At 39.7% G+C, this 27,862-nt stretch overlaps 1 protein-coding gene across 1 annotated transcript; it reads left to right on the top strand.

Annotated features, from left to right (window-relative positions):
* Positions 1 to 820: 820 nt before the first annotated feature.
* Positions 821 to 27,862, top strand: HSPA4L (heat shock protein family A (Hsp70) member 4 like). Its single transcript, XM_075751119.1, has 19 exons — positions 821 to 1,164; positions 5,600 to 5,657; positions 7,119 to 7,259; positions 8,368 to 8,490; positions 9,998 to 10,097; positions 11,846 to 11,979; positions 12,927 to 13,171; positions 13,258 to 13,334; positions 14,540 to 14,691; positions 15,199 to 15,305; positions 15,711 to 15,844; positions 17,054 to 17,256; positions 19,691 to 19,792; positions 20,302 to 20,439; positions 21,321 to 21,446; positions 22,377 to 22,484; positions 23,583 to 23,702; positions 24,282 to 24,443; positions 24,889 to 27,862. The coding sequence occupies exons 1-19, from the start codon at positions 1,058 to 1,060 to the stop codon at positions 25,081 to 25,083; spliced, it is 2,532 nt and encodes an 843-aa protein (XP_075607234.1). The 5' UTR covers positions 821 to 1,057; the 3' UTR covers positions 25,084 to 27,862.

Below are 27,862 nucleotides of genomic sequence, written 5' to 3' on the forward strand. Positions count from 1 at the left end.
GTGTAGGTATGTTTTGTAGAATTTTGTTCCTCCATACTTAAAATGACACCCATAAAAACCGGAGTGACTGCAGCAGAGATAGTCAGGTTTCAGGACATGTTTTTTCTAGGGAAGAAAACTGACCAAGATGCAGGGTGCTTCTGGGAACACGCAGGCACAAACTGGGAACGCCTCTTCCTGTGTGTTGGCGCTGGGAGGGAGAAAGATGGGACTTGACGGTCTGGGAGCAGTCCCCACCTCTGCTTCGCACATGAACACCTGGCCGAATGGTTTCCAGTACGGTGCCGACCTGCACCTTGGCCCTCCAGGGGTTTCCGAGCTGCCCTGGCCGTCCCTCTCCCGCAGGACCTCGGGTCTTTGCCCCGCTGCACCTCCGCGGTGGGCGGGCAGGGCCCAGGTCTGGGTCCTCAGGGGAAGGATGGCTGTCCCCCCGCCCGCTTCTGCCGGTGACTCACAGCTGCCGAGGACGATTGTCTTCATTGGCCTAATCATCGCCCAGCGGTAATTGCACTAGATTGTTATAATCACATTAAATTACGTTGTGTGGCAACCAACTTTTAGATTAAAATGGTAGGTGAGGGCAGGTGGCAGCGTTTAGTGCCAGGCACCACGGCACGGTTAAGGCGGGCGGGCCCGGCTCTCCGCAGGCCGCGGCCTCACCTTCCGCCCTTCTGCGCGCCCAGCCGCGCAACTGCCGCCAGGGGCGGGGCGGCTCCTTTAAGGCGGCGGGGGCGTGGCCCGACGTAGTTGTGACGTCTGGGCGCGGGGTGTCGCTCTAGATAACGCCTTCTCCCTCCCTTTCCAGATCTTTCTCGAACGCGCGGCGCCCGCAGCCAGCGCAGCCCGAGCCCTTCCGGAAAGTGCCGAAGCCGTAGCCGGCGCCTGGCGGATTCCCCGCCGGCCGGCACAGCGCGCCTGCGCAGAGGAGAGTAACTGCCGGTTGGTGGCCAGTGCTCCGCAGTGGGGGAGAGACGGGCGAGGGGCCGGGTCCGAGCAGCCCAGACGGTCGCTGCTGCCGCTGTTAGTCACAGGCCGGCGGGAAGCGCCAGGCGCAGCCATGTCCGTGGTTGGCATTGACCTCGGCTTCCTCAACTGCTACATCGGCGTGGCACGGAGCGGCGGTATCGAGACCATCGCCAACGAGTACAGCGACCGCTGCACCCCGTGAGTACCGGCGCTCCTGGGCCACCCGCCGCCGGGCCGCCCGGCCTGCCCTCTTTCCTCTCCCCCCCCCTCCCCCCCGCCCCGGTGGCACTTCTCCCCTCTCATCGCTGCCCTGGCGAGCCTAGCCGCCCTCTTTTCTTTCCCGTCTTCCCCACCCGGCGCACTAGCTTCCCTGAGGTGGCCGGGCGCTGTGGGGCGGGTGGAGTCGCCTGTGTCCCCGTAGGGCCTTGTCCTCGCCGCGGCCCGTGGGCGCTCCCCGCGCCGCTCTAACGCCCCGGCCCGGCGCCGGTTGCAGGAGAGGAGCGAGGCTCTGCCGGCCGGCGCCGAGACCCCGGCCGCGGCCCAGGCTTTGCCATCGGTCCGGAGCCGCGGGCGGCCGCTGTTGCCGGGCGAGTGTCCCTGTCTCGGTAACACCCGGAATGCTTTAAGTAGGCGCGGAAATGCCTCGGTTGGGGCAGAGTATCCGAGGAACGCTTGTCCCGTCCCCCGTGTCTCCCCCCAGCTCCTGACTCTTTCCGTGTCCTTGAAATACCGCGCCGTGCTGGATGTGCCGCACGGCTCTTGAGGCACAATGGATTTTTTTTTTTTCCCCCCTGTCCTTGTAACACTTTCGTTTGATGTAGCAAAGATCTCGGTTAAGTGCATGTGTTTCCCCAACTCTAGAACGGTTGTCAGGGCTTGAAGCGTTTTCATTAACGATTTTACGATGGAGTGAGACTGGGGAGGAGGAGGAGGAGGACGTTGATTCACCAGGGAAACAGGGAAGTGGCGCGATGAGTTCCCTTTTCTTAAACCTGTTCTTACTTGCACCGCGCTGCATCTGCTGGCCCTGGAATACCGAGGTCTTGCAAGAAGGGGGGGGGGGGGGGGGGCAGTGGGCAACGTCCATGATGATGGGATACGCAGGAGTAGGTGGAGATTTTTCTCTTCTGTTTCTATGGGATACGTCTCGGATTTTTAGAGCTCCATCTGTGTGTAATTTTCAAGGAGGATTCAGGAATTCGTATATTACTTATAAAAATCGGAGTTTGGATGGTGCTTCCTTTTATAAAAGGAATTTGTAGCCAGCAGCAGAAAGCTGTTTCTGCCATGTGAGGCCATAGTAACTTTAGCATTGCTGTATTTTTGATCTCAGAGAAACGTAGGTTTTGTTTTGCTTTCTTAGAGTTTTTTTTTTAAAGTACAAAGAAGTTGAGTGCTAAAATGCATGCTGTCTGCATTAAGAGAATACTCTTTAAAATTCTTCTTATTACTTAAAAATATACTTCTTACATTAACTCTCCAGAAAACGTTATCCTCGCGCACATTTCACGAGAACTGAAATTCTGGGATCTTTCATATTTTGTGCAAGGAACCACCTGAAATTGTTGCCCAAAGAATCCTCAGGCAGCTGTAGCTTCCTTCCCCCTTAGGATGAAGAGCACTTCCAATTCTTAGCTGTTCTTGAAGTGTGTTCTTTGTAGGTAGGCTTCACATAGATTTCCCTGCATTCAATAGTTTTCACATTAACGTCTGAGTAACTGTACTTTCAAGATACTTGTGAAATGATTATGAAAGGGGTCTAAAGCACAGTTAGTAAGATAACTACTGCTTTTAAGTGTGTCTGCACTCCAGATGCTATCTCACTTAAGGTGATCTTTTTTTCTGGCTTTTTTCTTCTCTTTCTCCAAAATGTAATATAGGAGAACAGAGGAACTTCCTTTCTAATGCTATTGTCTTGAGCTAAACCAAAAAAGTAAATAGAAACACAACAAGATTGTTACTGTTATAGAAGTTTATCATAGTAACTAAACCTTACTTCAAACAGGATTTGAGTGATGTAGGCAGATCTAACTCTTAAATCATCAGAACTTTTCTGCTTGTTACACTTAGCAACACAGTAAAGGAACTCTTTATTTGTATGTTCCTATAGAGGCGCTTACATCATTTAGATACTTGAAGTTAGCTAATAGTTAACACTGATTGGATATGTCCCAAATACTTGAGACTTACTCCCAGAAATACGAAGAGTTAATGTTTGTTGTGTCTGTGTAGCGAGGTATAAAAATATCTGAACTAGCTCTGGACAAGCTGGTACACTTTCATGCGCAGTGTGGTGTTATTAAGCCACGTAAAGATACTGGGTTAGGTACTAAAGATAGGACAGTCCTGGCTGTGCTCTACAGGGCTAATTGCTCTTTCTGGGCAAGGCTAATTAGTGCAGCCAGCTCCCAGTTTTGGAGCTGGTTCAGCTATCTGCAATAATGGTGTGAACAGTACAGCGTTAGTGTAAGCATGCTTCAATGCCACAGACAAAACCAGTGTAGGCTTATGGAATATATGTATTATCACAATTTAATACAGCACTCAAGTCATAGATCGAGTGTCCCAGTTGTTAAAACATTCTGGTGATCCTTTATTAACATTGCCTGCCTGCAGCCTACATGCTGTAATCTAAGGTATAGAATTGTTAGCGTTTGTAGAATGTGTATCATCTTTGAAGCTTTGGCACAAGTATTTTAGAAAGAAAGGAAAAAGATTCTGCCATTAAGCCATCTGTTTCAGTAGAACTTGTACTTTTTAAGGCTTTTGGCCTTAGCATCTCTTTTTGAGACTTTGCTTTTTCTGAACTGGGAGCTCCAGCAAGTTTGTTGTGCATGTTTCCAGCACGCCAGGCATGTTAAACTCATGGCAAATGACCCTTTCAAGTGCTGTGCCTCGCTGCTGTGGCTTTGTGGAAAAACAGTTGATTGTTGATAGCTCCTAATTTCTTAGTAACTTTTTTTAAGACCGTGTGTAATTAGCGTATTCACAAACTGTAATTAAAATGATGAGGTAGCATCTTTTTCAGAACAGTGCGTGGAGAGGGTTGAAATGTCCTTCTGGTGAAGAGAGTTGCTACCTGTAGAAAAGGCTGTGTACTGTTCCAAAGCAGGCTGAGGGTAGTGGTGGGGGAGACGGTTCACTTCCATCCTGACGGTGGATGTGCTTCCTAAAGAGCTGTTTTGGATACAACTGAAGTGTTTGGAGCCAAAGAGAGGGTGTTTTATTTTTTGACATCTCTGCTTCCTAGCCAAGGGAGGGAGAAGCCAGCCATCCCCTTGTGCTGGAAGTGCGTAATTGAAGTAAACCATGGCAGGAACGCTGGTGGGCTAAATAGCTTCCGACTTGACGCTTCATGCTCTGCATAGGGGTATTAGCAAGTAATGCTGTCTGTCAACAGAGTCAAATCCTCACACTGAAAAAATGTGATGTAATAGCATTAGCATGTTATTGTCTATAGAACAAATGTAAACCATTTGCACCCTTTATAAATTGCTCTTTCATCTGACTTTCCTTAATTACTACAAAGTATAATTTGGAACTGTAGCATTAAGTGACGTTAAAAATTCTAAAAGCCATTTGCGAAAGGTGAACTACATACTTGCAAGTATAGGGCAATGCATTGTCTGTTTGCAGCAGTTAAATCTGGAGGAGGTTTTACATGTTCGGTGTGGTGGTACAGCAGAAGTTGCTAGATGATACTGTCAAATTACATACAGTGTCCTCATTGTAGTGATGATGCAGAGGAGGCAGGAAGCAGTCTACTCTAGTGACCTTTATGCATTCGTTAAACAATTAAATTTGAACTGTATGAAATTTGGGTTGTATCTGTTACTTACTACTGAATGGGTTGAGCCTAATGAGTTCCCTTTTGGGGAAGGAGTTCTATTTCAAATTCATAAGTGAAGATGTGGCAATAGTAACTTCCAAAACAACAACTAAAGTTTCCAAAGGCGGCAGCGAGGTGGCCAGATGGTGGCTGGGGACCTGGGGCAGCCTTGGCTTTGTACTGGAGGCTGCTCAGTGGTCACCTGAGAAGCTGCAAGGGGCAGCTTCCCCAGCCCTTTTTGCCTGTTGGCAGTGTGGTCCTGGTAGTCCTCAGTCACTGGAATTGCTCAGCAGCCTGTAGAACTGGACTGTTTATCTGCCTTGGGCTTGGGTGGTGGTTTTTTATTGTCTCATGATTATTGTTGCTAATAGCACTTACAGTGTGAATGTGGTACTGTCAGACTTCAGGGTTCTTGAGTCAAGAAGACTTGACTGGTGAAGTTCAGGTTTTTAAAATAAATGTCCCAGGCTTCTTTGGTTATAAGCTGTGACCCAAAAGTAAGTATTAATTCTTTACCTTCCTGATAAGATCTGTAGAACACATAAGCTTTTAAAGAATTCCTTAGATGCAATTATAATGAAAGCAATTGCGGTTGCTTGTAGTTTCTAAACTAATTTGCGAAGAACAAAATAATTAGAATTCTACTGCAAGTTCCGGTGCTTCATGCAATAATGCTGTTAAATACCACATCCATGTTCTGATACTTTAATTTTTTGTCAGTGTTTTGAAAAGTGCTATGGAAATATTTTATGATGTTTTCTTTTAAAAGTTAATTTCTTTTTTTTTTTTCCTGTTTTTGCTTAGAGCATGTATATCTTTAGGATCCAAGACCCGGGCCATTGGGAATGCAGCAAAGAGCCAGGTAAATGGATGAAGACCTCTCCTATTAGTTACCTGACCTGTGTCCTGTTGAACTGTGGGAAGTAATTAATAAATTTTAGATTCTTCTATTTTAAAGTAAATTTTCTACAATAAGTGTATATTTCACAGTAACAGTATACTGCTTCAACAGTATAATCCCTGTATTAAAATTGAAACAGTATTTCTGCATTGTTTTGTCGTTCAGAGTAAAAAATGGGAAGAAACAGAAAACCTTGTTTCTTTCCCAGTAAAAGATTTTTTTTTCTTGCTTACTCATGACAGCAAGAATAAAGTTCATAATCTCCATTGGGAGTGGGGAGGAATACTGTGCTTATGTTTTAGAAAAATTGAAACTGAAGTTGAAGGAAAGAAGTTTGGTATAAATACTGGTTATTGCTTAGAATGTGAAACGAATGCATCTTAGTAATTTACTGTCTCTATTTGGAACTTTGAACAGAAGCAAACTTTCTCTAATCCTCTGTAAAGTCACTTGTAGCCTAGGAAACCCTTCCTTTGGAAGGAAAATATGTAAAAATTCCTAATAGCCAGTGTGAATCTACAAATTCAGAATAGGCAGGGTCTTGCCCTCTTTCTCTGCATCTGTGCATCGTGTTAGCACACAGAGGACTTCCTTCCCCTTAGTGTAGAGTGTGGGTATTTGGAAATCTGCCTGGCGAATATGAAGGTAATAGAGCCCGCCGGTAGTACCATGAGCAGTCAGTATATGCAGAGGCTGTATCACTTTCATTCTGAGAAACTTTCCACTTCTTATCTGAGCTCAACCCCTGAACTTTGCTGGTGAGAAGGTGTCCTGTTAGTACTCTTCCCAGCTATAAAGTTTGCTATTTAGGCTAATAAACTGGACTAGTTTATCTCGGGGAAGATTACCCTGGAGTAATTTCTTTTGATAGCTTAAATATTGTGTTTGTTGGGATTTGTTTGTTCTGGTCCTTTCTTTACTTAAAAATCTGTCCTTAAAGTTGAAATGCTGATGGGACAATAGGGGTGGGGAGGCTTTATGTCTAGATGGGATCTGAATTAGAGGCGAAATTGAAAGGAAGTGAAACATGTTAATTTGTCAAAACTTCATTTAAGGTTAATGTAGGTAATAACTTCATTTGTTCCTGCAGACAGCCATGGCAACAGTATGTAATATGATCTCGGGTATTGCATGCTGTATCAGAAAGCTCCTCTAAAAGTACAGTGAAAATTGATGGCAGCAAGCTAATGGATATTAAAGAGGGAAGTAAATTTGTTGGGGTTTTTTTTTTTAATGGAGACCTTAGACTAAAAATTAGATGCTTCTTTCTCTCCCCCAGCCTTTGGTTTCCAGTAAATGTGTGTGGCTTGACATGGGTCTGCAGCATGTGCAGTAAGCCTAGCATGACAAGAGATCCTTTCTGGGTGGTCTTCTATAGTCTGTGTGTCATGGGTAATTAAAGATAAAATACATTTTCCACAGATTGTCACAAATGTAAAAAATACGCTACATGGCTTCAAAAAACTGCATGGAAGAGCATTTGAAGATCCTTACATACAAGCTGAAAGGGCCAAACTTCCCTATGAACTTCAGAAGATGCTGAATGGCTCTGTAGGAGTAAAGGTGAGTTACAGCTTTGTACAGAATATCTTTAGTGGTAGGGATGAGCACTTTGGACCTTTGTCACTTCACTTCCTACTTGAACTGACTTAGGTTTTCCTTAAGAAAACTCTAAACACATTCTCACTAATTTTGAAAAGAAATGTCAGGTGATAACCAGTACAATAACACCTTTTATTTTTCACAGAGCCTGCCTTTGCATAGTTTTGCTATGTTTCTCATTTCTCCTTGTAATTCATTCACTTCTTTAGATGTCCAGGAAAATCTAGAGTACTTGCTCTGTATTACATATTCATGTCTTGTAGTAATAAAGTAGTGTAAAAAAGGTATTGCTCTGTCTCCTATACAGGTATGCTATAAAACGTTAATAGCTCTCACCCCAAAAAAAGTTAAAGTTTGTTTCATTCACCTTCAGTGAAATTGCCTGTGTAATAAATCTGCTGTTACCAAGAGACGAAGAACATTTTATTCCCTGCAGTAACATCTGCTCAAGTACTGTACTTTCTCCAAGATGTCTGTTGAGGTTTCTCATCCGTTGTATTAGCTTTCTATAGTCACATTAGTAGCTTGTCACCTTACCTTACTAGATTTACCTTCAAATACATGGAATTATAGCGTGTGGTTATTAGTCTCATCTGAGTTTAGATCTTACGTACATGAAGAGACCAGGTTTCAGGAAAACAAGATAATGCTCTGAAGATGTAATCTGAACAAGTTATTTCCTTCCAAACTAAAAGGCTGGAAACTGCACTTCTCAAAGATCAGGCTTTCTGGCTTCAGTCTCTGAACGTGTCTATGTCTAGTGTTTTAATTTGGATCAGGAGTGCACTTCTGAAGCAAATCTTACAATCATCCTCACTCGGTGCACTTTTTAATTTGCTTTCTGGCCAAGTTTCCCACAAAACAATTTTCAACTAAATGGAAGTTATGATTTATGATTTGTTGAAGGGAGCACAAATCCATAGCATCAATTGATACAGAGAGTTATTCGTGTCCAGAGTCTGGTGTTAAACTTGGGTCTCGATGCTCAAAATTACAAAAGATGTCCAAGTTGCACATCTTACAGAAAAGTTGAGATGATTCATTACAGAATTGCAATGCTCTGTTTCAGGTGAGATACCTAGATGAAGAGAGACTGTTTGCAATTGAACAGATCACAGGAATGTTATTGGCCAAACTTAAAGAGACTTCAGAAAGTGCTTTGAAGAAACCAGTAGCAGACTGCGTGATTTCAGTAAGTTGTAATATATTTCTTGCGATTCTCTATCTATAGATAACTTTATGTAAGCTAGTACCATTCATGCCACGGTGCAATGGTAAGAGATACAAGTAATGGATAGAAATCGCACGCACACCCCTCCAGAATGGGCCTTTATTACAGGGTTTTCCAAATGAGAATACTTTTGTAACCATGTGTGGGGAGATGGAAAAGTTGTTAAATTAAGAGTGTGTTTTCAGAAAGACCATACTACTTAAGCTGATCCAGACTGGTTAACTCCAAGTGCTACATATAGTAATCCTGATTACTGTAGTTCCTGTTATAAATGGGAACTGTCCAATGTGTAAGCCTGTCTTCTTCAGTTCTAAAGAAGCTTCCCAAATTCATGTTCAGTTTCTTTGCTCTTACATAGTTGAACACTGTTGGGTTGTAGTATAGTTGAGAGTTGCCTGAACTTTACGGCTCTGAGGGTCATTCTGGCAATTTGAGAAGCCCAAACTACCTGCATTTGTTTGAAAAGATATTTTTATTTGGCTGCTTTACTTGTGTTGGGTTTTTTTAGCTAGTGTCCTCACCCATGGTGGGAGGAAGGGCTCAGAGATGAGGTTTTGTTCCTAATGGAGTCCTAACTGCCTGCTCTTCACATTCTTTGTTTACTGCTTCACTTCTGGTGTTGCTCTGCTGAGAAGTCTGGGCATGAAGTATTGGGGTTATCCCCCCTCTGTCAGACAGACACGGGAACTGGAAAGCTGTATACTTTAGCTGTTAGAAATCTGCTTTGATCTTCTTCCTTGCTTCCTTATGGTATACAAAGACACTTGCAGAGACTACCTCCCAGACAAACAAGAATCCCTAGTAATACACCACAATGACAGTTAAGGAAATACACTATGAATGTAATTCTAAGTCTTGAGCTTGACTGAAGTTGAAGATATGCCAAGGGATTGCAGCCAGTTTCTAAATGGGCTCCGATTGTACTTCAGCTGGTTTTGGTGGAATGGAGTATTGTAGTGTGCTGTAAGCTGGCACTGTGGCCGAGGTGATAACTGAAAAATAGATACAGATTCAGCTGTAACACAAAGTTTAGTTCAGGGCTAAGTTTAGTTCCAGCGTCACCAGTGCTTCTGCAGTAACTTACTTTGGGGCTATATATGAATGTTTAATGTGTTTGTTTTGTGCTACGCAAATGGTCTCAGAAACTGGTAGTGATTGTAAGATCTAAGACTCATCAGAAGAATGTGAGAAAACATGTTCAGGTTTTTTTTGGTGCTTAAATCTACTTAGTTTAAAACAACTCTGGATGTCATTTCATTTTTGTCATATTACGAAATTCTAATTAAAATACGCACTAAAATGAATCGCCTAGCTGTTTTATTCAGACTGCCTTATTAACGTGAGGTTAGCTTATAACAGTTTCTTGCGGTATTGAAATTTATAGGGTTGCTTGATTGGTAAGTCTGACTCATTTAAATTAAAAAATTCTTACTTCATAACATCCCATGTAATTATTTTTTGGAAACAGGTACCCAGTTTCTTCACTGATGCTGAGAGAAGGTCTGTAATGGCAGCTGCACAGATCGCAGGATTAAATTGTCTGAAGCTGATGAATGAAACTACAGCAGGTAAAGGGCAGCAACACGTTGTTGTTGGTGTTGTTGTTTTAACCCATTCAGGCTATTGAATCCGTGAGGGTGATGGCAGCCTCCTGTAACACAGTGAGGAGCTTGGGGAAAAGCTCTCCAGGCTAGTGCTGCCAAATCCAGCTTGGGAACTGGAAACAGCTTTTTCGGTGGAGTGGTGGTAGCACTTGCAAGATGTGATGAGAGTTTGGGTTTGCTAACTTTAATACAGTGCCACTTGAAAATAGCTACTCTGCTTCTGAAATAAAGGTGATACCTGTGCTTACCTCTCTGCTGCAGCATGCAGATGCAGCAGCTGCGTCAGAAAGGCCTGAGCTAGCTTCAGATTCTCCTCATGATCCGGCTGGGGTGTGCAGTTGACCTACATTCTCAGTTGTTGTATTAAATGATAGTATAGTACAGTATTATCGGATGTAACCTGCCTCTGTCTGTAAGATTACAGTAAATAGATTATTTAACATAGGTGTGTAGTGGGGGTTTCTCACTTTCTTTCCAGCTTACTGGAATATGGGTGTGCTGGAGTAAAAAATCTCATTAAAGTATTAGAGAAATACTTTTTTATCATAAACTAGTATTTATTTGAGGTTAAATATATTGAAAGAAATGTGTAATCCAAAGATGTTTCATTTTTAACTACCTATATGCTTTAAAAGCTGCTTCTACACAGACTGCATTTTTATGGAGCTTTTTCTGAAAGCAGGCTTGCTGATCATATTTAGAACAACTTGAACCGTATGACTTCAGAATACCCAAATCAAGTCAAGCATGTGTCTGTGGTGTAATGACAGTTGAAATTTGTGGCAGTCCTGTCAGTTGTAGCATTGGCACAACAGTTCTGTCTATAAAGTGATTTGTTTACTGCCCTCCTTTGGTTTTGGTGAATTCTAGGGTAGAGTACAGAAATATGTTACACTTCATGGGAACTAAACTTGGAGTTGTTTAAACCAGTAATTTTTTTTTTATTGATTTAAATTCTCTTTGCTTTTAGAAAGTCTCAACCAACTTTCCAAATGAGTGCTGATACTGAAATCTTAGATTCTTATAAACTAGGCTGCTAAAACATATTTTTATCTCTTGAGCGTGCTTGAATTTTGCAAAACTGAGCTAAAAAATTCTGAAAGTAAAGCATTTCGAAGGAGAGGTGTCAAAGCATGAGACTTAATCTGTGCCATTTCACAAATTACAGTGTTAATTTGGCTACATGCAAACTGAAATACAAGGTGATGCTTCAGTAGTGTTAAACCCTGACTTGACATCTGTTTCCTTGAAGTGAAAAATGTGTTTTCAACATGTTAACTTTTTGAGCTGCTTTACATATGAACAGTAATTCTTAAACAGAAGCAAAAATAACCAATCTGATAAATCCTAGATCTAAAAATTTCAATTTATGATGGCACATATGCTGCTGACTTTAAGTTAGTGCTTTGAAGGTGCACAGCATGCAGTTCTTGATCAAAAGAGATGTTAGGTTATACAGAATACTTGATTATATGAATGAACATGAGGTAATTTACTAGTAAAACTAGTAAATGAAAATAAGGAATGTGGCAACTCAATGGTCTAAAACTTGTGACCATTTTGACCCTTATGTTCTATTTGAGCAGAGAAATGGAGGTGTTCAGAAAGAGTAAACCTAAGTAGTGTCTGTCTTCTGGTAGTGCTTTTCATGCATGGTTCACAGTTAGAAGTATACGGTTTTCCCTTAACTTCGGTGGGTTGGTGTTTTGCAGTTGCGCTCGCCTATGGCATATACAAGCAAGATCTGCCGGCCTTGGAAGAGAAGCCAAGAAATGTGGTCTTTGTGGATATGGGACATTCTGCATATCAGGTTTCAATCTGTGCTTTTAACAAGGGAAAACTGAAGGTAATCTTTTAAGTCATACAATAAAAGCCAATATTCCTGAAGTATTTAATTGAACAAAACTCACAAAACTGTTCTGTGGCAAGATTACTCTTAAAAAAACCCAAACCCCAAATAAATGTCTATAGAGAGTATTTTTTTTTAAATGCTGAATACAAAAACTTTGTTACTTTTTTGGCTATTTCAGCAAATCAATTTTTGTAAAATGCAGAAATGAAGTATCCCAAAGTGTGTTCTGAAAAGCACTTGACAATTAAGCATACTGCATGGGTTTTGTGCTATGTTGTATCACTGAAATATCTGCATATTCTGGTAGTCTCATAAGCATTGTAGTTGGGCAACTGATTTATCTATGGGAAATGGATGAACTCCCTGAATTACTCTGTGGTGATTTTTATTTTTTTCTGCCATCCATGAAGGTTCAAAATCTAAATTCAATAGGATGTGAAATGAAACTGAACAGTCTTTACTTCCTGGCTTGGAGATTTTTGCCTGTGAGCTACTGATGGCTGAATGTTTTTGTAAACTTGTCTTTGGTAGCAAAATGTTGTCATCTGAAGTTGGAGAGATGATGATAGTGAGTTTTTCTGTTTTGAGTAAATGACACAGAACCAGTAATAGCATGACAAAATAGCTATCCTAGTTTGCCTTTTCTTTAGTGAGCTAGTAAACTGTGTAGGTGCTGCAGCGCGGTAGAAAATAGCATGGTAGATGGGATAGTATTTTATTTGGGTAGGGCAGAAACTAAATAATTGGGGCGTGATCCTTTTAAGTTGTTTTATCTGGCAACTGCATAGAAGATGGTGAGAAAACCACGAAGAATTTTCCCCATATCAAACCTGTTTTTAAAGGTGCTAACTTACAAAACTAGTGTCTGTATGAAAGTTATCACTGTATCTAAACAACATGGTCTAATAACTTTTAATCTTTGTTCTTTCACTTCTGTGCAGGTCTTGGCTACTACCTTTGACCCTTTCATAGGTGGTAGGAATTTTGATGAGGCTTTGGTAGACTACTTCTCTGAAGAATTTAGGACAAAATACAAACTGAATGTAAAAGACAATCCCCGAGCGCTGCTACGATTGTATCAGGAATGTGAAAAACTAAAGAAGCTTATGAGTGCAAATGCTTCTGACCTTCCGCTCAATATTGAGTGCTTCATGAATGACCTGGATGTCTCCAGTAAGATGAACAGGTACTGTGCGTTATTTTCACTGGAGTACTTTGAAGTGTGGCCTTTAAGCTGTCTTGTAATGTGAACCGCTTCCCCTCTTCCTGTAGAGCTCAGTTTGAGCAACTGTGTGCTGCCCTTCTGTCCAGAGTGGAACCTCCTCTAAGAGCAGCCATGGATCAAGCTAGTAAGTAGGAGTTAACTTAGGTATTACTTTTAGTTCAAGAAAGTAATTAGTAATCCAGTTCTTCTAGACCTCTTTAATGATTATCTTTTTAATATATTTTTGTATTTATTAGAATTGCAAAGCTAAGTACTGAAAAGTTAAATGTAAGTTCCATTCATGTGCTTGTCATGTATGCATGATCCCATTCCTGCCTCATTTAGTGCACATATCACTCTGCAACCTTGGTTTATTGACCCTCATTCACCCTATGCAATGGAAAAGGTTGGTGCTCTGAAAGATTGTTTTATTTAAAAACAGAAAACCACCAAACCAAAACAATGATGGGAAAAACTATTACTCTTTACTGCAACTGTCTGGCCAGCCTGTTCCATATGTGATACATACTTGTCCTCACTGACCTGAGAATTTGGCAGTATATTCTTGAAATAAATTATCTAAAGCATGTGCAAATAACAAAATTTTTTTAATTTTTTTTTTTGCCTAATGTAGTATGAAGGAGAGAATTAGACTTTGACAGGAAAGCTTTTATCCATAATTCCAGCATCTTCAACTGAAAGAAAGGAAAGAATTCTGCTTATCTTGTGACTTGGCTAGATAACTAATATAGGAAGTAAGAACCTGAGTAACTGCTGAGCAGAATTGTTCAAGGACTGACAGTTGTTTGAGATCGCTTTATACACATATCTAGAATTCAGAATTAAGAAGTTACCCTGCAAGCACAGCCTAATATTTATTATATATTTTTAGTTAAGGGTTTTGCTTTTCTTTATTGGCAACTCGATGGAAACCAGATAAAATGAGGTATACTTGGGATTCATTTTGTTCTTGTTTGGGAGAGGTGAGGTATCATCCAGTAGTGCAGGGCTGCCAGAGAAAACCCAATTACCCACACGTGAGTTCGTGCACACCAGAAAGGGGATACACACGGACAGAGCACTTTAAAGACCAGCTGTCCTCAATGATGCTTGGCTTCTGCATTTTCTAGGATTATGCAACTAGAAAACTTTGTGGCCTGCAGGAGGGACAAAGAGTTTGAATAGGACACATCATGAGAAATCTGGTTTTAAACATCTTGGCCGTTGACTATATTCAAAGCTTGTCACAGTGTCTAGATAACAAAAGAACTCTTTATCTTTTTTTGGTTGTCCAAAGACAGCTTTTTGATATCTTGATGCTAACTTAAGGCCATGCACTCTCTTTTCTAGAACTTCAGCGTGAAGATATCTACAGTATAGAAATAGTAGGTGGGGCTACTAGAATTCCAGCAGTGAAGGAACAGATTTCTAACTTTTTCTGTAAAGAGATAAGCACCACGCTAAATGCTGATGAAGCTGTCGCAAGAGGCTGTGCCTTGCAGGTATAGTTATTGAAATTAAACTTCAGTATTGCTTCTTTAACATCACATGCTAATGAAATACAACTAACCAAAAGTGAAAGGTGCTGCAGCTGAAACAAGGTGTAGAGTCTGACTTGTTCTTTCCCTGTCACAGTGACCATGTCAGAAATGATTGTATTACATGCGGTAATTTGCTGCTGTGTCATGTTAGAAGGATGGTCTTGTTAGAGACCTGTTAAATTTAATGACGTAAATTGCAGTGTTCCACTTCTGTGCAGTCATTCGGAAGCTTTGCTGGGTATCTTTACTGATAATCACTGGGGAAGTAGCATCTGTTACTATTACTATAATGTAGTGAAGTCTTTCAGTTCAATTAACTTTCTACTAAGCATAGAAAGTTTCTGTTATAAATCCTGTGATAAGCAGGGCCTCTGTGTGACCTACATGAATTGTAGCCTTTTTGCACTTAGGTATTAATTACTGTACTTGCTACGTGGATATAATAAATTTTTGGTCTTTGTTTTCTAGTGTGCAATTCTTTCCCCAGCTTTTAAAGTGCGTGAATTTTCCATCACAGATGTTGTTCCTTATTCTGTAACGTTAAGATGGAAATCGTCTTATGAAGAGGGAACAGGGTAAGTTGTATGGTGCCCCCTAAAAAGTGTGTGTTTGTATATAAAGAAAAACATTGAGCTATGGGAAGGACCAGGCCTCAGGCTTTGAAGCTGTCATCCACTTGAACAGTTTTAATTTTCTTGTTTTGCATTATACATCTTGGTTTTTCCTTACTGCTTAATAATGAAATACATTAAATGAAAAAATGTTGGTGTGAAGTTGCCTGATTTTTGAGAAGTGACATAGAATAGTCCAGCTTTGAGACTTACAGGCCTTCAACCTGCAACTCTTGTCATAAACAGATTTAAACTAAATTATTTAGCTGCTTGGTTAGCACAGCTGATGATGACTAACATACCTTGATTTTGATTATCCATTGTGTTATGCTCAGTGGTTTAACCTTACTTAATATTATGCTGCTTTAGGGAGTGTGAAGTCTTCAGTAAGAACCACGCTGCTCCATTCTCAAAAGTAATTACTTTTCACAAGAAAGAGCCTTTTGACCTGGAAGCTTACTATACCCATCCGCATGAAGTGCCTTATCCTGACTCCAGAATAGGTAAGGACATGAATAAAACCCCCATACCCAGCTCCTGTTGATAATGGGAAAAGCGGTTCTCCTTTTTCAAAGACACCTTGCTTCTGTATTTCCTAGGTTACAGAAAAGCCTAGGTCCTTTAGAAAGGTTCGGCACAGTTGTCTTTGTTTAGATTCAGTGATCAAACGATATCAACATCTTCTTTTGGCAGTTCCTAAAAAAAATTTCTTTCTTCGCTCTGTCTTTGCTGTTTCTGAATGCTTTAAAAAAGTAGGTACAAAGAGTTTAGTGCTCTATTGTCTGCTGCTTTCAACCTCTAAAATGGATAAGGATCTTATGTGCCCGCCAGCCTGGATTTTTCAAAGAAATTAGATCAAAGGAGCTGTTAGCACTAGACATGTATCTGTCCAGACAGGTATCCGTCATGTCTCTTTCTGTTCATCTGAGAACATAGAAGGAATGCATTTCCAGGATGTAAGCATCTGTAGTAGAGTCTGAAGTATTAGATGGTATGAATAAGTTTCCTGGTAGCTAATACTACCTTACTTGCAGTTAGTAGACTCCTCAGGGTCTTTAATTCACAATTTTATTTACTGATTTATGAATTGGATATAAACTTGGTGCTGTCTGTGCAAGAAGTCTGCTGTCTTTAGGAAAGAATGTTCTCCCTTTACGTTTGGCACAGTTTGCGTCATTCAAACTGAAATTTCCAGCAAGATGCAAAATAAGAGATCGACCTCACTGCTTCCAGAAGCCTTGATTAGTGCTGTTCATTCTCCAAAATGTGTAGTGTACCCATGTTACCAAACTCAAATAGAGCCTTTTATCTCTGTTAATATTTTATTTTTCATTGCAAAGTTGGAGTTACGTGGATGAAAGAAACGATTTGAGATGAATCGATTTCTCTAGTGTGATGGTTAGAGAAGGCAACAGAAGGAGAACACCTAATAAAGTGTTACCTTGACTTTTTAATGAAATCCAGAGAAAGCAAAAACATCTTATTAATTATCAGTTAACTGATAATAATTGGAGAACCAGGTTTTAGTTATCTAGCTGCATCTTACATTGTAGAATTGACATCTAAGTAGAAAGTTTCCAAATAGTTTAAGTTACATTAAGTTGCTGTTTAATTTAACACCCTTCAAGGAATGTATTTTATTTCTTTTTCTTCCTCTTCCACTATTTTTTTGGGGAATAACAATTAAAACCATCCCTTTTTTTTTTTCCAAGGGCGTTTCACTATTCAGAATGTTGGTCCTCAACATGATGGTGACAATTCCAAAGTGAAGGTTAAAGTGCGTGTCAATATTCATGGCCTTTTCAGTGTGGCTAATGCTTCTATAATAGAGAAGCAGAACACAGAGGGAGATCACAATGACACGCCTATGGACACTGAATCATCAAGTAAAAACCAAGGCAGAGATGATGAGCTGGTATGTAAACTTGTAAATGCCTACACTCCTTGAAATTTTGACAAGAGAACCAATAATTAGAGATTAAATCATTGTGTATAGCTTTTGACAATTACTAACTTCTCCACCCTTAAATTATTTCTTCAGTTATGTAACATCTTTCTTCATGTTTATCATGGTGACATGTAGCACTAAGCAAAAAAGAATGTAAACCCAGACTCTAAAGAAAGTTTTAACTTTTTCATTGGTCTTTACTATCTCTGTACTAGTTTTAGTGTTATCTAGTGTTGCTATTAAATGGCAACGTATTTAGTGAGATCTGTTGACAAATGAATTGTAAAGGTTGGTTTTTCCTCAAGTACTACATTTTCAGTGAGTAAAAAATTTATGGTATTTCTTTATATATGGCAAACTTGTTCTTTATAAACATTCCTTCACTAAGGGCACTTACGTGCTTCAGTGTTGGCAGTTCTCACAAACTGGCTTGTAAGCCTTCAGGGGAAAATTACTGGAAATAAATGTGCAACAGCTTGTCATTAATACTGAGAAATTAACGAAATGATGTGTTCTCATTCTAGTGCAAGAAGGATCAGCTTTTTGGATAGTGCACTGCATGCTGAAAGCAGACCACTGAGAGTAGTGAGGTGCACTCAGTGCATTTGACACTGTAGAGTTGAGCACCAGGTGCCTGGGAGCGCTTTGCAGCTGGGAAGGGCATGCAGGCTTTCTTTTTTCTTGTGCCCTTCTATAGCTTGGGATTTTGGTTATGTCGCAGCTCACAGGGGAGAGAGATGATAGCGTAGAGAAAAAGAGGACAAAGTGGTGGGCAAGCTGCAATCTCAGACAGCAAAGCGCTCAGCAGAGTGAGGGGTCTCGCAGGCTGTCGGGCGCACAGAGGGAGGGTTTCCTTAGAGGGGGAAGGTTGGACAGAAAGCAAACACTTAGCGGCTTTCTTTAGAGGAAGGGGTGAATGCATTTTCTGTCATTACCTTTTAAAATTTGTCCTTAGCAGCTTTTTCCACTTTAGTTGAGTATACCACAGGAATTGGAGCAAGTGGTTGCATAATTAGTATTACATAATTGATGTAAAATGGTTGAAAGTGACATAGCTGGCGTGTAGTGTAACAGGCGTACTTAACTGCATGTGGAGGTTACTAAGATGAGTATGTTCTGTTCAGTACAAGAGTAACCACTTCCATCCTCAGGCTTTCGATTTGTAGTACTTCGGTTCATCTAACACACCTTCTGTTTTACACTGGTGCTTGTCAGCAGTTACCTTTCATTACTGAGGATGATACCCTTGACTCTGAGGAGGAGGTTTGTGGTGTATATATGTATTATTTTCCCCCTCTAGCTTTTCTATGTTGGCAAAACAGTTCCTTCCAGTTGTTGCCTTTTCTGTGTGAACAGTAAGAACAGTAAATGAGGAAATTTTTTTCCTGCTCTGAAGTGACAAAACTTAAATTTCATAAAAGTAGTCTTCTTGGTTTTAAGTTTTATCATTAAAAACTTGCTGAATCAATTAACGTAGCTAAACTGCAACATATACACCTGTGCTAGAGTTTGAAATCCTTCAATATCTTTTTCTTGTGTTTCACAGAACTAACAGTAAATTATTTTACATACATACGTAGTTTGTGAATCCAGGAATCTTCATTCCCTGTAATGGAAGTAATCTTAAACCTTTCAGACTTCTGCTACAGCTTGTTATTTATTGATGCTCTGGATGTCCCAAGTATTGGAGTCATGCTGAAATCTTTAGACTTATCCATTACTATGTTATTAAAAGCTTTTTTGCAATGATGATAGGGAATTGTATTCCTTAAGTAATTAGTGATGTCTTTAAGATCCATAAATTTAGAGTAAGGCATAGGTGAGCTACAGATAAATTTAAGTGAAACTTCTGTAATTTCGGGTGGCAGGGAGGGAAGTCAGCAGGTCATGTGCTCCAAGAGGCTACTACAGAAACTAATTTTTATGGTCCTATGAGACAAATGCAGGTAACAATTACCATGACTAAATTACTGCTGCTTTGGATTACCAACTTTAAAGTTTAGGTGAAAAATGGTATGAGGCTGAAGTTCTGGCTGTTCCATAGAGAATCTATTGTTATTGCCTGTGGTGGTGGTGTGTTTCTAGAATGTTCTTTGCATACATTTTGTATGTATTTATTTCTAAGTTAAGGGAGTATTCACAGGGCTTAGTGTAATTCTTTAACAGGGGAAGGATGGCAACATGATAATTATTTCAAGGGGGACAGGCAGAATCCAATTTCCATTTAATTTGAGAAAGACGAATACAAGTACTATATCAAAATACCTATTTAAATATGGTGAATCAAAAATTCTTCAGATTGATTCTTAAGTCCTTATAGTATCTGTGATCTACTGTAATTGACGGCAGTCTTGCATTGTACAGCAAACCTTTGCGTTCAGTTATGTAACTCTCTTTCTAGGATAAAATGCAGGTTGATCAAGATGAAGGTACTCAGAAAAGTCAAGCTGAACAGCAGAACCAAGCAGATGAGGAATCTGAAAATGCAGGAACCGAAACAAAAGTTCGTATTCAGTATCGATAAGGAAATGTAATGTTGTTTCCCGTAGGCTTTTTTGCCCAGTGCTCTCAAAGTCATTAATCTGACGAAGAGGAGTACAGCTATGTTGAAAGGATTAAGTTAGGAATCCTGCCTTAGCACTTCAATTTCAACATAGTATGTGATTAAGACTTTGAAGTAAGTTTCTGTTAACATAGTTTTATAGTGAAGATGGAATCTAGGGAAGCTTAGGAAAAATTATGAAGAATGTGTGGTGCCTTTAGCTTTTTGAATAGGTTTTCTCATCAGCTCTTCACATTATGTTTAAAGAAATTAAATTTTACCAGTTTGTTTTAGAACTAAGGTAGTGGTGATTCTGAATAGCAGAGGAATAATTAAGTGCTTCATTTATATGTTATTAATTCGTAGCGCTCATACTAGTTTCATTTGTCTCTCTTTTTGAGCATAAATGTAGTCATATTTCTATTCTTGACAGTTTCTTCATAGTCTTTTCTTTAATAATCTTTTTATAGGCTGCTTGTGGAGACAAGCAAGATAATCCAGCGCAGCCAAAGGCTAAAGCAAAAGTTAAGAGTATTGACCTACCTATACAGGCAAGCCTCTATAGACAACTGGGACAAGATCTTATCAATTGCTATATAGAAAATGAGGTAAGCTGCATAAACAGATGACCACTCAAGTTAATGTCACTGTAAATAATTATCCAGAAAGTATTTGCAACCATAAACTTATTACCTAATTTAGAATTCCTTGGGGGTTTGTCGTTAATTGTAAGGGGGTTTGTTTTAAGTGGCTTTTTTTGAGAAATTAATCAGAGTCACTGAACTACCCAGATGTTTGAGTTTGATCCATTAGCCTGTCATTACCTAAAGTTCCGTTCTTAGGCAGGAAACGTGTAAGATGACCAGGAAAGGCTGCACAGTATGTTACAGGGCTGCTATTGGTTATTGACTGACCCAGTGCTGGTCAGGAGTAGTGTTTGCATGGGGCTTTTGTGCTTTACAGAAGCTGTGTCCTTACTTAGATCACATTTTTGCCCTTCAAGTCCTCCATCAGCAGGGAAGTATTAGAACATGCAGAAAACCTGCATTTCAGAGGATCCTTTCTGAACTTCGTAGGTATAATGTTTGTGAAGATCCCACCAGCATAAGCTCTTCTCAGAAAGATGGTCAGTCTGAAGAATAAAATAGGAAATAATTTTTATAGGGCAGAATTATTCCTAGTGATTTCCAAACCAGAGTCCAGACTTGTCTTTACTTTGAGTCCCGTCTGTGGTGGTCAGATCATAATTGATATCTGATCCATTTATGTTGAAACATTTGCCAAACAGCTTCCAAATATGAGCTCACTTTTTTGCCCTGTTCCAGTTCTGCCTGCAGTGAAGACAGCTTACACAGAGTGAAAACTTTTTAATCAGTAATTGTGAATTAGCAGGCTTCTGCAAAGTTCTGTGGTATAGTTTCAAGAGAGTAGTCATTAAGCTTGACACTTGAAATGCTTTTAGTTTTAAATAAGCTTTTCTCCACCCTAGGGGAAGATGATGATGCAAGACAAGCTTGAGAAAGAAAGAAATGATGCTAAGAATGCTGTTGAAGAATATGTGTATGACTTCAGAGACAAACTGTGTGGAGTCTTTGAGAAATTCATCACTGAAGAAGTAAGACTCACCTATGTTTCAAATGTCAGACAGAACTCTGGATTTTTGCGTTTTGAGTGTGGGTTATGTGGAGGCTGCAGGGGTCTCTGGGACTTGTTTCAGAATGTGGAATGGATTAACTTCACAGAAGTGAAGTTCAAACTATACTTACTAACTTGGAAACATGATTCCCCACTTAAAAGTCCAAGGAAAAGGTGATGAAGAAAGCTGTACACTGGGCTGTTGTAAAAGCAGTATTGAAAGAACACTTGTCTTACGACCATTTCTCTTAACAGCCATCTAAATAAAAGTGGCTGGTACACAAGCAACCAGTTGTTGAGGCAACAAACGTCCAGCAGCAGTTTTAAGGTCTGCTCTCTGGATTGATTACCTGGTCATCAACCCAGCAACACAGTACAGATGCTCTTCCAGTATAAACTCAAGGGTGTGAGGCTGTCTTTCCCATACCAATTTTGAAACCGTCTCTTACATAAGTTAGAGCGATAGAGAATATTTTTATTTCTAAATAATTAAAGATAAAATCTTTGTTTATAGCTGGTAGAGTCCAATTAAAACAATTTTAACTTCAGCTATATTCTTCTGTCCTGCTATCAGAACTTGAGAAGCAGAACTTCCCATGTAGAGATAATATGTGAGAACGTTGAGATATGCATGTGCTTTCTTATAAAAGCAATCCTGAAGCTATGTAACTCCCATAAACTTCACCTGCAAAAATCAAATGAGTAGGGCTCTCCTGCCTGTCTTACCATTCTGTAAAATCTTGCCTTTGAAGTCTGTTGATTACCATTTTTCCTTCACTATCACTTTGAATATTTTAAACTGATGAAAAAGTCTTTTTTTTGAGTAGGGAGGTTTCTTTGTGTGCTGGGGGGAGAAGTCTCATTTGTCGTGTTCCCTTCTGAACTAGAGTATCCCTAACTTGCTTTGTAGGATTCAAACAAGCTGACCTTGATGTTGGAGGACACAGAAAACTGGCTTTATGAAGATGGAGAGGACCAGCCAAAACAAGTATACATGGATAAGCTTCAGGAATTAAGAGTAAGGCTTTAAGTTACCTTCTAGGAAAAAAAGTGTGTGTGTTTGGCAGTGGGGGAATTTATACAAATAAATGTGGCTAAGTAAGCAAAGCTCTCTTAATGAGGGGGGGGTGTGTGCATACCCATGTGTGAGTTTTGTAAATCCGTTAACTCTTAAGTACGGATATTCAGGTTGTATCTGGATGAGGTTTAGATGTGAAATGAACGTAATACTGAGAACTAGAAATACAGTTTGTTTTAATGTCAGTTGTGCTCCTAATTTGAAAACAGTCAAAATGACGCAGGCTGTCACTAGTGACAATACAATTAATTGCTATGGAATTTTTCTGCCAGTCTTGTTACAATCTGAAAGCGGCTTCTGAGTAATTTGCTCTCCCAGGTATTCAGAATTACACTCCAGAAGAGATGCTCTGGTTTTCCTGTTTTCAGTGTCTTCTATAATTGTATCATAAAACTGAATTTTTGGTCTAATATCTAAAGATAAAGGCTGCAGAGTGCTTTAACAGTAGCTTCCATGGTATCATTTCATTAGTAATGACAAAAAACCTTAAATAATTCAGATTTTAATAATCTCATGGCAAAATGTGAATTCTGATGAATGACTAACTTAAATTTACTACAGAGTAGCATGTCTTTAGCTCTTAGGCTCCAACTGTTTTCTCTCAAGTCAGATGTCCTTTTTAGGGAAGGATAACTGGTGGAAACAGCAGTGTAGATCCTGGCAACTCCCTTCTTGCCTGGATCCCAGTATTCAAGAGAAATACAGACAGTGGATAAAACTAGAAGTTTTCAGGTGAACGACTTAAAAATTAAACCATCCATATAAATCCTGTCTGGTTTCTCTTCCAAATGCGTTGTTCCAAATGCTCTTTTTTGCTCTAAATAACTGCAAAATGCTAAGCCTAATAAGAACAGGCAGTACTCCTGTGTTGAAACATCTGGGCTCTTATTTTGTTGTTGTTGCACTAAAGCAAAATGGAAAGATGAAGCTCTTGAATGGGTGAGAAAAGGAGTTACAGCAGCCTTCCTCTACTATGCTATTCTTAAATCAGACTAAAGTAAACTTGTATTTTGTCAAGATCTTTGTGCTTGTTTCTAGAAATTTGGACAGCCTATTCAGGAAAGATACATGGAACATGAAGAGAGGCCAAAAGTGTTAAATGAACTGGGAAAGAAGATTCAGCTCCTTATGAAAGCAGTAGAAGCATACAAAAATAAGGTAGAAGGAAATTATTTAGGCAATGAACTATTATGGGTGTCCAAGTTTGGTTGAAGAGTTTGTTGTGTTTAAAAAGAAATCCTGTAGGATTACCTGTCAAGCTGCTTTAAAATGGCTATTGTGCTTCTGCTACTGAGAACTTCTAAAACGATTCTGGATTACTAGGAAAAATGGCGTCTTCATGAGAACGCAAATTAAGCGTAGTCACGTTTTTTATGGTGACTTGTACCATTTGAAATTAGTACCTCAACTTTACAGCTGTAACCATTGTTTCTATAACTTATGAGACTGACTATTGGGGTTAGTTAATCAAACTACAGTAAATCTCAGGTGTTTTTTTTTCTTGCAACTTCATTACTAACCTGTGCTTCAGCAAGGTGCATGTCAGATCAAAATTTCCAATGTCTAAAAAATAATGTCCTGTCTTGTTCTACAGTCATTTTTCATACTAAATGCTTGTTAAAAACTATTTCCATCAGGTTGTAGCAATGTTATCCTATTTTAGTACATGTCCATGAAATTCTTAATTGGGTGGGAAGTGTCTATATTAATAGATGATACAAATCTCTCTCTCTTTAGGATGAAAAATATGATCACCTGGATCCTGCTGAGATGGAAAAAGTTGAAAAATATATTAGCGAGGCTATGAATTGGTTGAACAGCAAAATGAATGCCCAGAACAAACTAAGTCTAACTCAGGATCCAGTTGTGAAAGTGGCAGAAATACTGACAAAATCTAAGGTAAAAAAAAAAACATCATTGTACATGTTACATTCTAATAAAGTTTTTCTTTAACAAGATTTTGGCCTCTATGTTGAGCTAGAAGATTAATCCTGCAGACATTTTAAAGCTATGAAAAGATCCATACAGAGGGAGCATCAGTTGTATCTTAAATTCTGGCTCTTGATTTACAGCAGTACCTCTGCATCAGCCTTTTGAAAGTAGCCTGAGTTACAGCACCAGGCTTGCTAGAAAATGGATTGCCATATAAGCTTTTAACAGATCAGAAGCTCTTTAGCCAGGGAAGGGTTTTACTTTGTTTCTAGACTCGATAGAATTGAAAAATCTAGTCCTTGGAAATTAAATTCCAGGTCATTACGAACCAGAAACAAATTTGAGACATTGTCATTGAATGCAATTACTGTACCACCAAATGAACTTGCTCTCTTGCTTCTGTTACAACTAGGAATTGGATAGCTTCTGTAATCCCATTATATACAAGCCCAAGCCGAAGATAGAACCTCCCAGTGATGGGCAGTCAAAAGCTAATGGTGAACACAATGGACCAGTGAACGGACAGAGCGGTACTGAAACAAAACCTGAACCAGCGAAGGACAATTCTCAGCAGACCAAACCACCTGGAGAAATGGAAGTGGACTAAATCTTGCATTTCTTTTACTTAATTAAAATAGTGCAAGTAACCACAGGGTCCATTGTTTTTGGTCTGGTACACACCTCAGATGTTCAGTTATTCTTAGCCACCCTTCTGTCATTTGTTGCTGAGTAGTTTTGAAAGTGTTTTATATTAAGTACACCTCTGATGTTCATTTCCACTGATGCTGCTTATGTGGAGCTTTAGCCAAATGTAGATTGTATAAGTCAGTTTAAGCTTTCCCAATATATTTTATATCAAACATACAGAATTGATATATAAATGGCAACAATCTACCTTATTTAAAGCTTTTATTGTGGATAAACCTCAGCTCCTTTATTCAGGAAAGGATACTGTATTGCACTACTGATGCTCAAGTGTAGATCTAATTGCATCTTTATTTTGGAAAAATATTGGAATTGAAGTGGCAAAACTTGTCACTTGAAGCACTGACCTTTTCTAGTTATTGTATTGTTATAATTTAAATATTAAAGTAGAGGTTAGTTGGCATACTAGTCCATCTTGCTGATGTACCATGAGAATTGTATGGTCTTTTTCATATAAACTGAATAACACAAGCTTAAAAGTTTTTTTTTTTTTTAGATTCCCATACCACTAACAATCCTAGTTACAAAAATGCTGGCATAATGGCTCTGCCATGTGCTGAAATTCCATGAATGGTCTCAGTGCACATTGCTGTACATAATGTACTGTGCTTACGATAATAGTATAAAGGGGTAGAATATCCAAGGACTGTTGCATAGCTTTCCCTTGAAAATGTCTTGTTGCACATGTTACTATTTCTGCTTTTGTTTTGAATGAAATCTACATCTTGTGCTGGGCAGGAGAAACAACAGAAATTGCGCTGTGCAAGCTGTATGCTAGCACCCTGACTTTGAGGTTGCTTAAATGCTGTTTGTTGCAAACTTGAAAGAAATACTGAGAGCTTATTTAAGCCTTGGTACTCAGCACGTATTTATACAGAAGAACTTACAAACTGGATAATAATACCCCAAAGATGGTATCTACTTGATGAGCTTGCATAGCTTACCAACTGTCTTTGGTCATTGACTTGATTTGATGAAAGCGTCTGTAATGTGTTACACAGTTGAGTCACTATTTTCTTTGACATGTCTTAGGCACTGTCAGGGTCCACTGTACATTGATATATTGTGAGTGCTTCTGTCAGTCACCAAGGTACTGTGGCACTTGCTAGAGAAGTCACTTTTGACTGTAAACAACTCTTCTATTACCAGAATAGGAATGGGCTACTCTATGAAAAGTGGTTTCTTAGTCAAGTCAGTGTCAGACTGAGATGAGTTGCAGTGTAACACTTCAGTGACTTGAATGCCATTGCAGAACTGCGTTGAGGTGTTCAGGTCTTAATCCGGCATTCCTGCAGCACTTCTCCTGTACAAGCTTGTTCCTATTGTAAACAAGTGACAGGTCCTGCTCTTGTTTGTGGCTTTGGCAGCCATTTTATTTCCATCCATGCTCTTCATGTTCCACTGCTGTTCACGCTACAAAGAGTAGTCCATGACCCAAGCTAGAGTTGGTAGAGATGAACTATACTCTCAAATACCTTCACAGGGAAAGGAAGCATCATTTACAGCTGTATATAAACCTGCTAAACTAGCTCAAGTGCTAGAATAGTATCTTTGTGACTGACATGCTCATACTCTGCTCTACTGTTTCTGCTGTACACAACAGTTGTGGATGGTCTGGCACCTTGAGTTTACATATTTAAAGCCCTTGAACAAAAACTGAGTGACCTTGAAGAGAGCTGCAGCTACTCTGCGACTCAGTCTTTAATTGTGCCGCTGTAGTCACACACCTTTGGCCCTGATGGGTGACTGTATGTCAGTTGTCCTCAGTTTAAGTCAGAACATGACTGAGCTAGTTTTGGTCCTCTAGGCTTTAACATTATGAATATCTTCATGGCTCTACCACAGCAGTGTAGTGAGTAGCATTCTTAAGTATTGGCTTCCTAAAACCCATCTACATGTTAATTTGTCTAGCAGCCTTCCTGATACTTGGCAGAAGAGTTCAAACAGTGGAAATCTCCAGTGTAAGCTCTCCAATAGCTAAAAGGTCATGTGTAAGAACAGAAAGTCTTCTGCCTTGTGGTCATCAGATGCTTAATACTACATTACAAATGTTAGAGGCAATTCTTACGCATAAAGGCTGGAATAAAAGCCAATATGGTTAAGACAATTGTAGTAAGGTTTTCTTACTAGAATAGGAGTGTTTTGCTGTGCATCTGCTCTGTCTCTAGATCCCTGGTAAGAGGAATGCTACCCACAGGTGGCTGGTAGTAACTCATTGCTGATGTAAACGTTAAGAATCCCTTTGGAAGGGCAAAACTGTTCTTTCCACGGCGAGCTTCACATTAACGTGGGAACATGTGACTTGTTAATATGTAACCTGTTTTCTGTTACAAAGAGGAAATCTTGCCAGGACACAGATTTAAGGTTCTCAAATACTTGTATAAGCTGTGCACAACTTGAAGGTGAGATTTTGTGTGTCGGACTCAACAAGCGAGTCTCTCGGTAGCTACCCTGACAGCACCAGAATGAGTATTTTGCAACATGAAATAACAAGTTTTGTTAGGGAGCCAACTACTCTGCAGCTTGTATATTTTAAAAGCAGGTATTTGTTGCTAATAACTTGAGAGTTTCTATTGAGGGCAAGATACATTTCTAATGTTTGAAAATGTTCTCTCCATCTGACAAAAGGAAGAAACAGGAAGCAACACTATCTGTGAAGGCAGTAGAGTTTGGGGTTTTTT

This window comes from Balearica regulorum, chromosome 4, assembly GCF_011004875.1.
Source record: "Balearica regulorum gibbericeps isolate bBalReg1 chromosome 4, bBalReg1.pri, whole genome shotgun sequence".
Classification (NCBI taxonomy): domain Eukaryota; kingdom Metazoa; phylum Chordata; class Aves; order Gruiformes; family Gruidae; genus Balearica; species Balearica regulorum.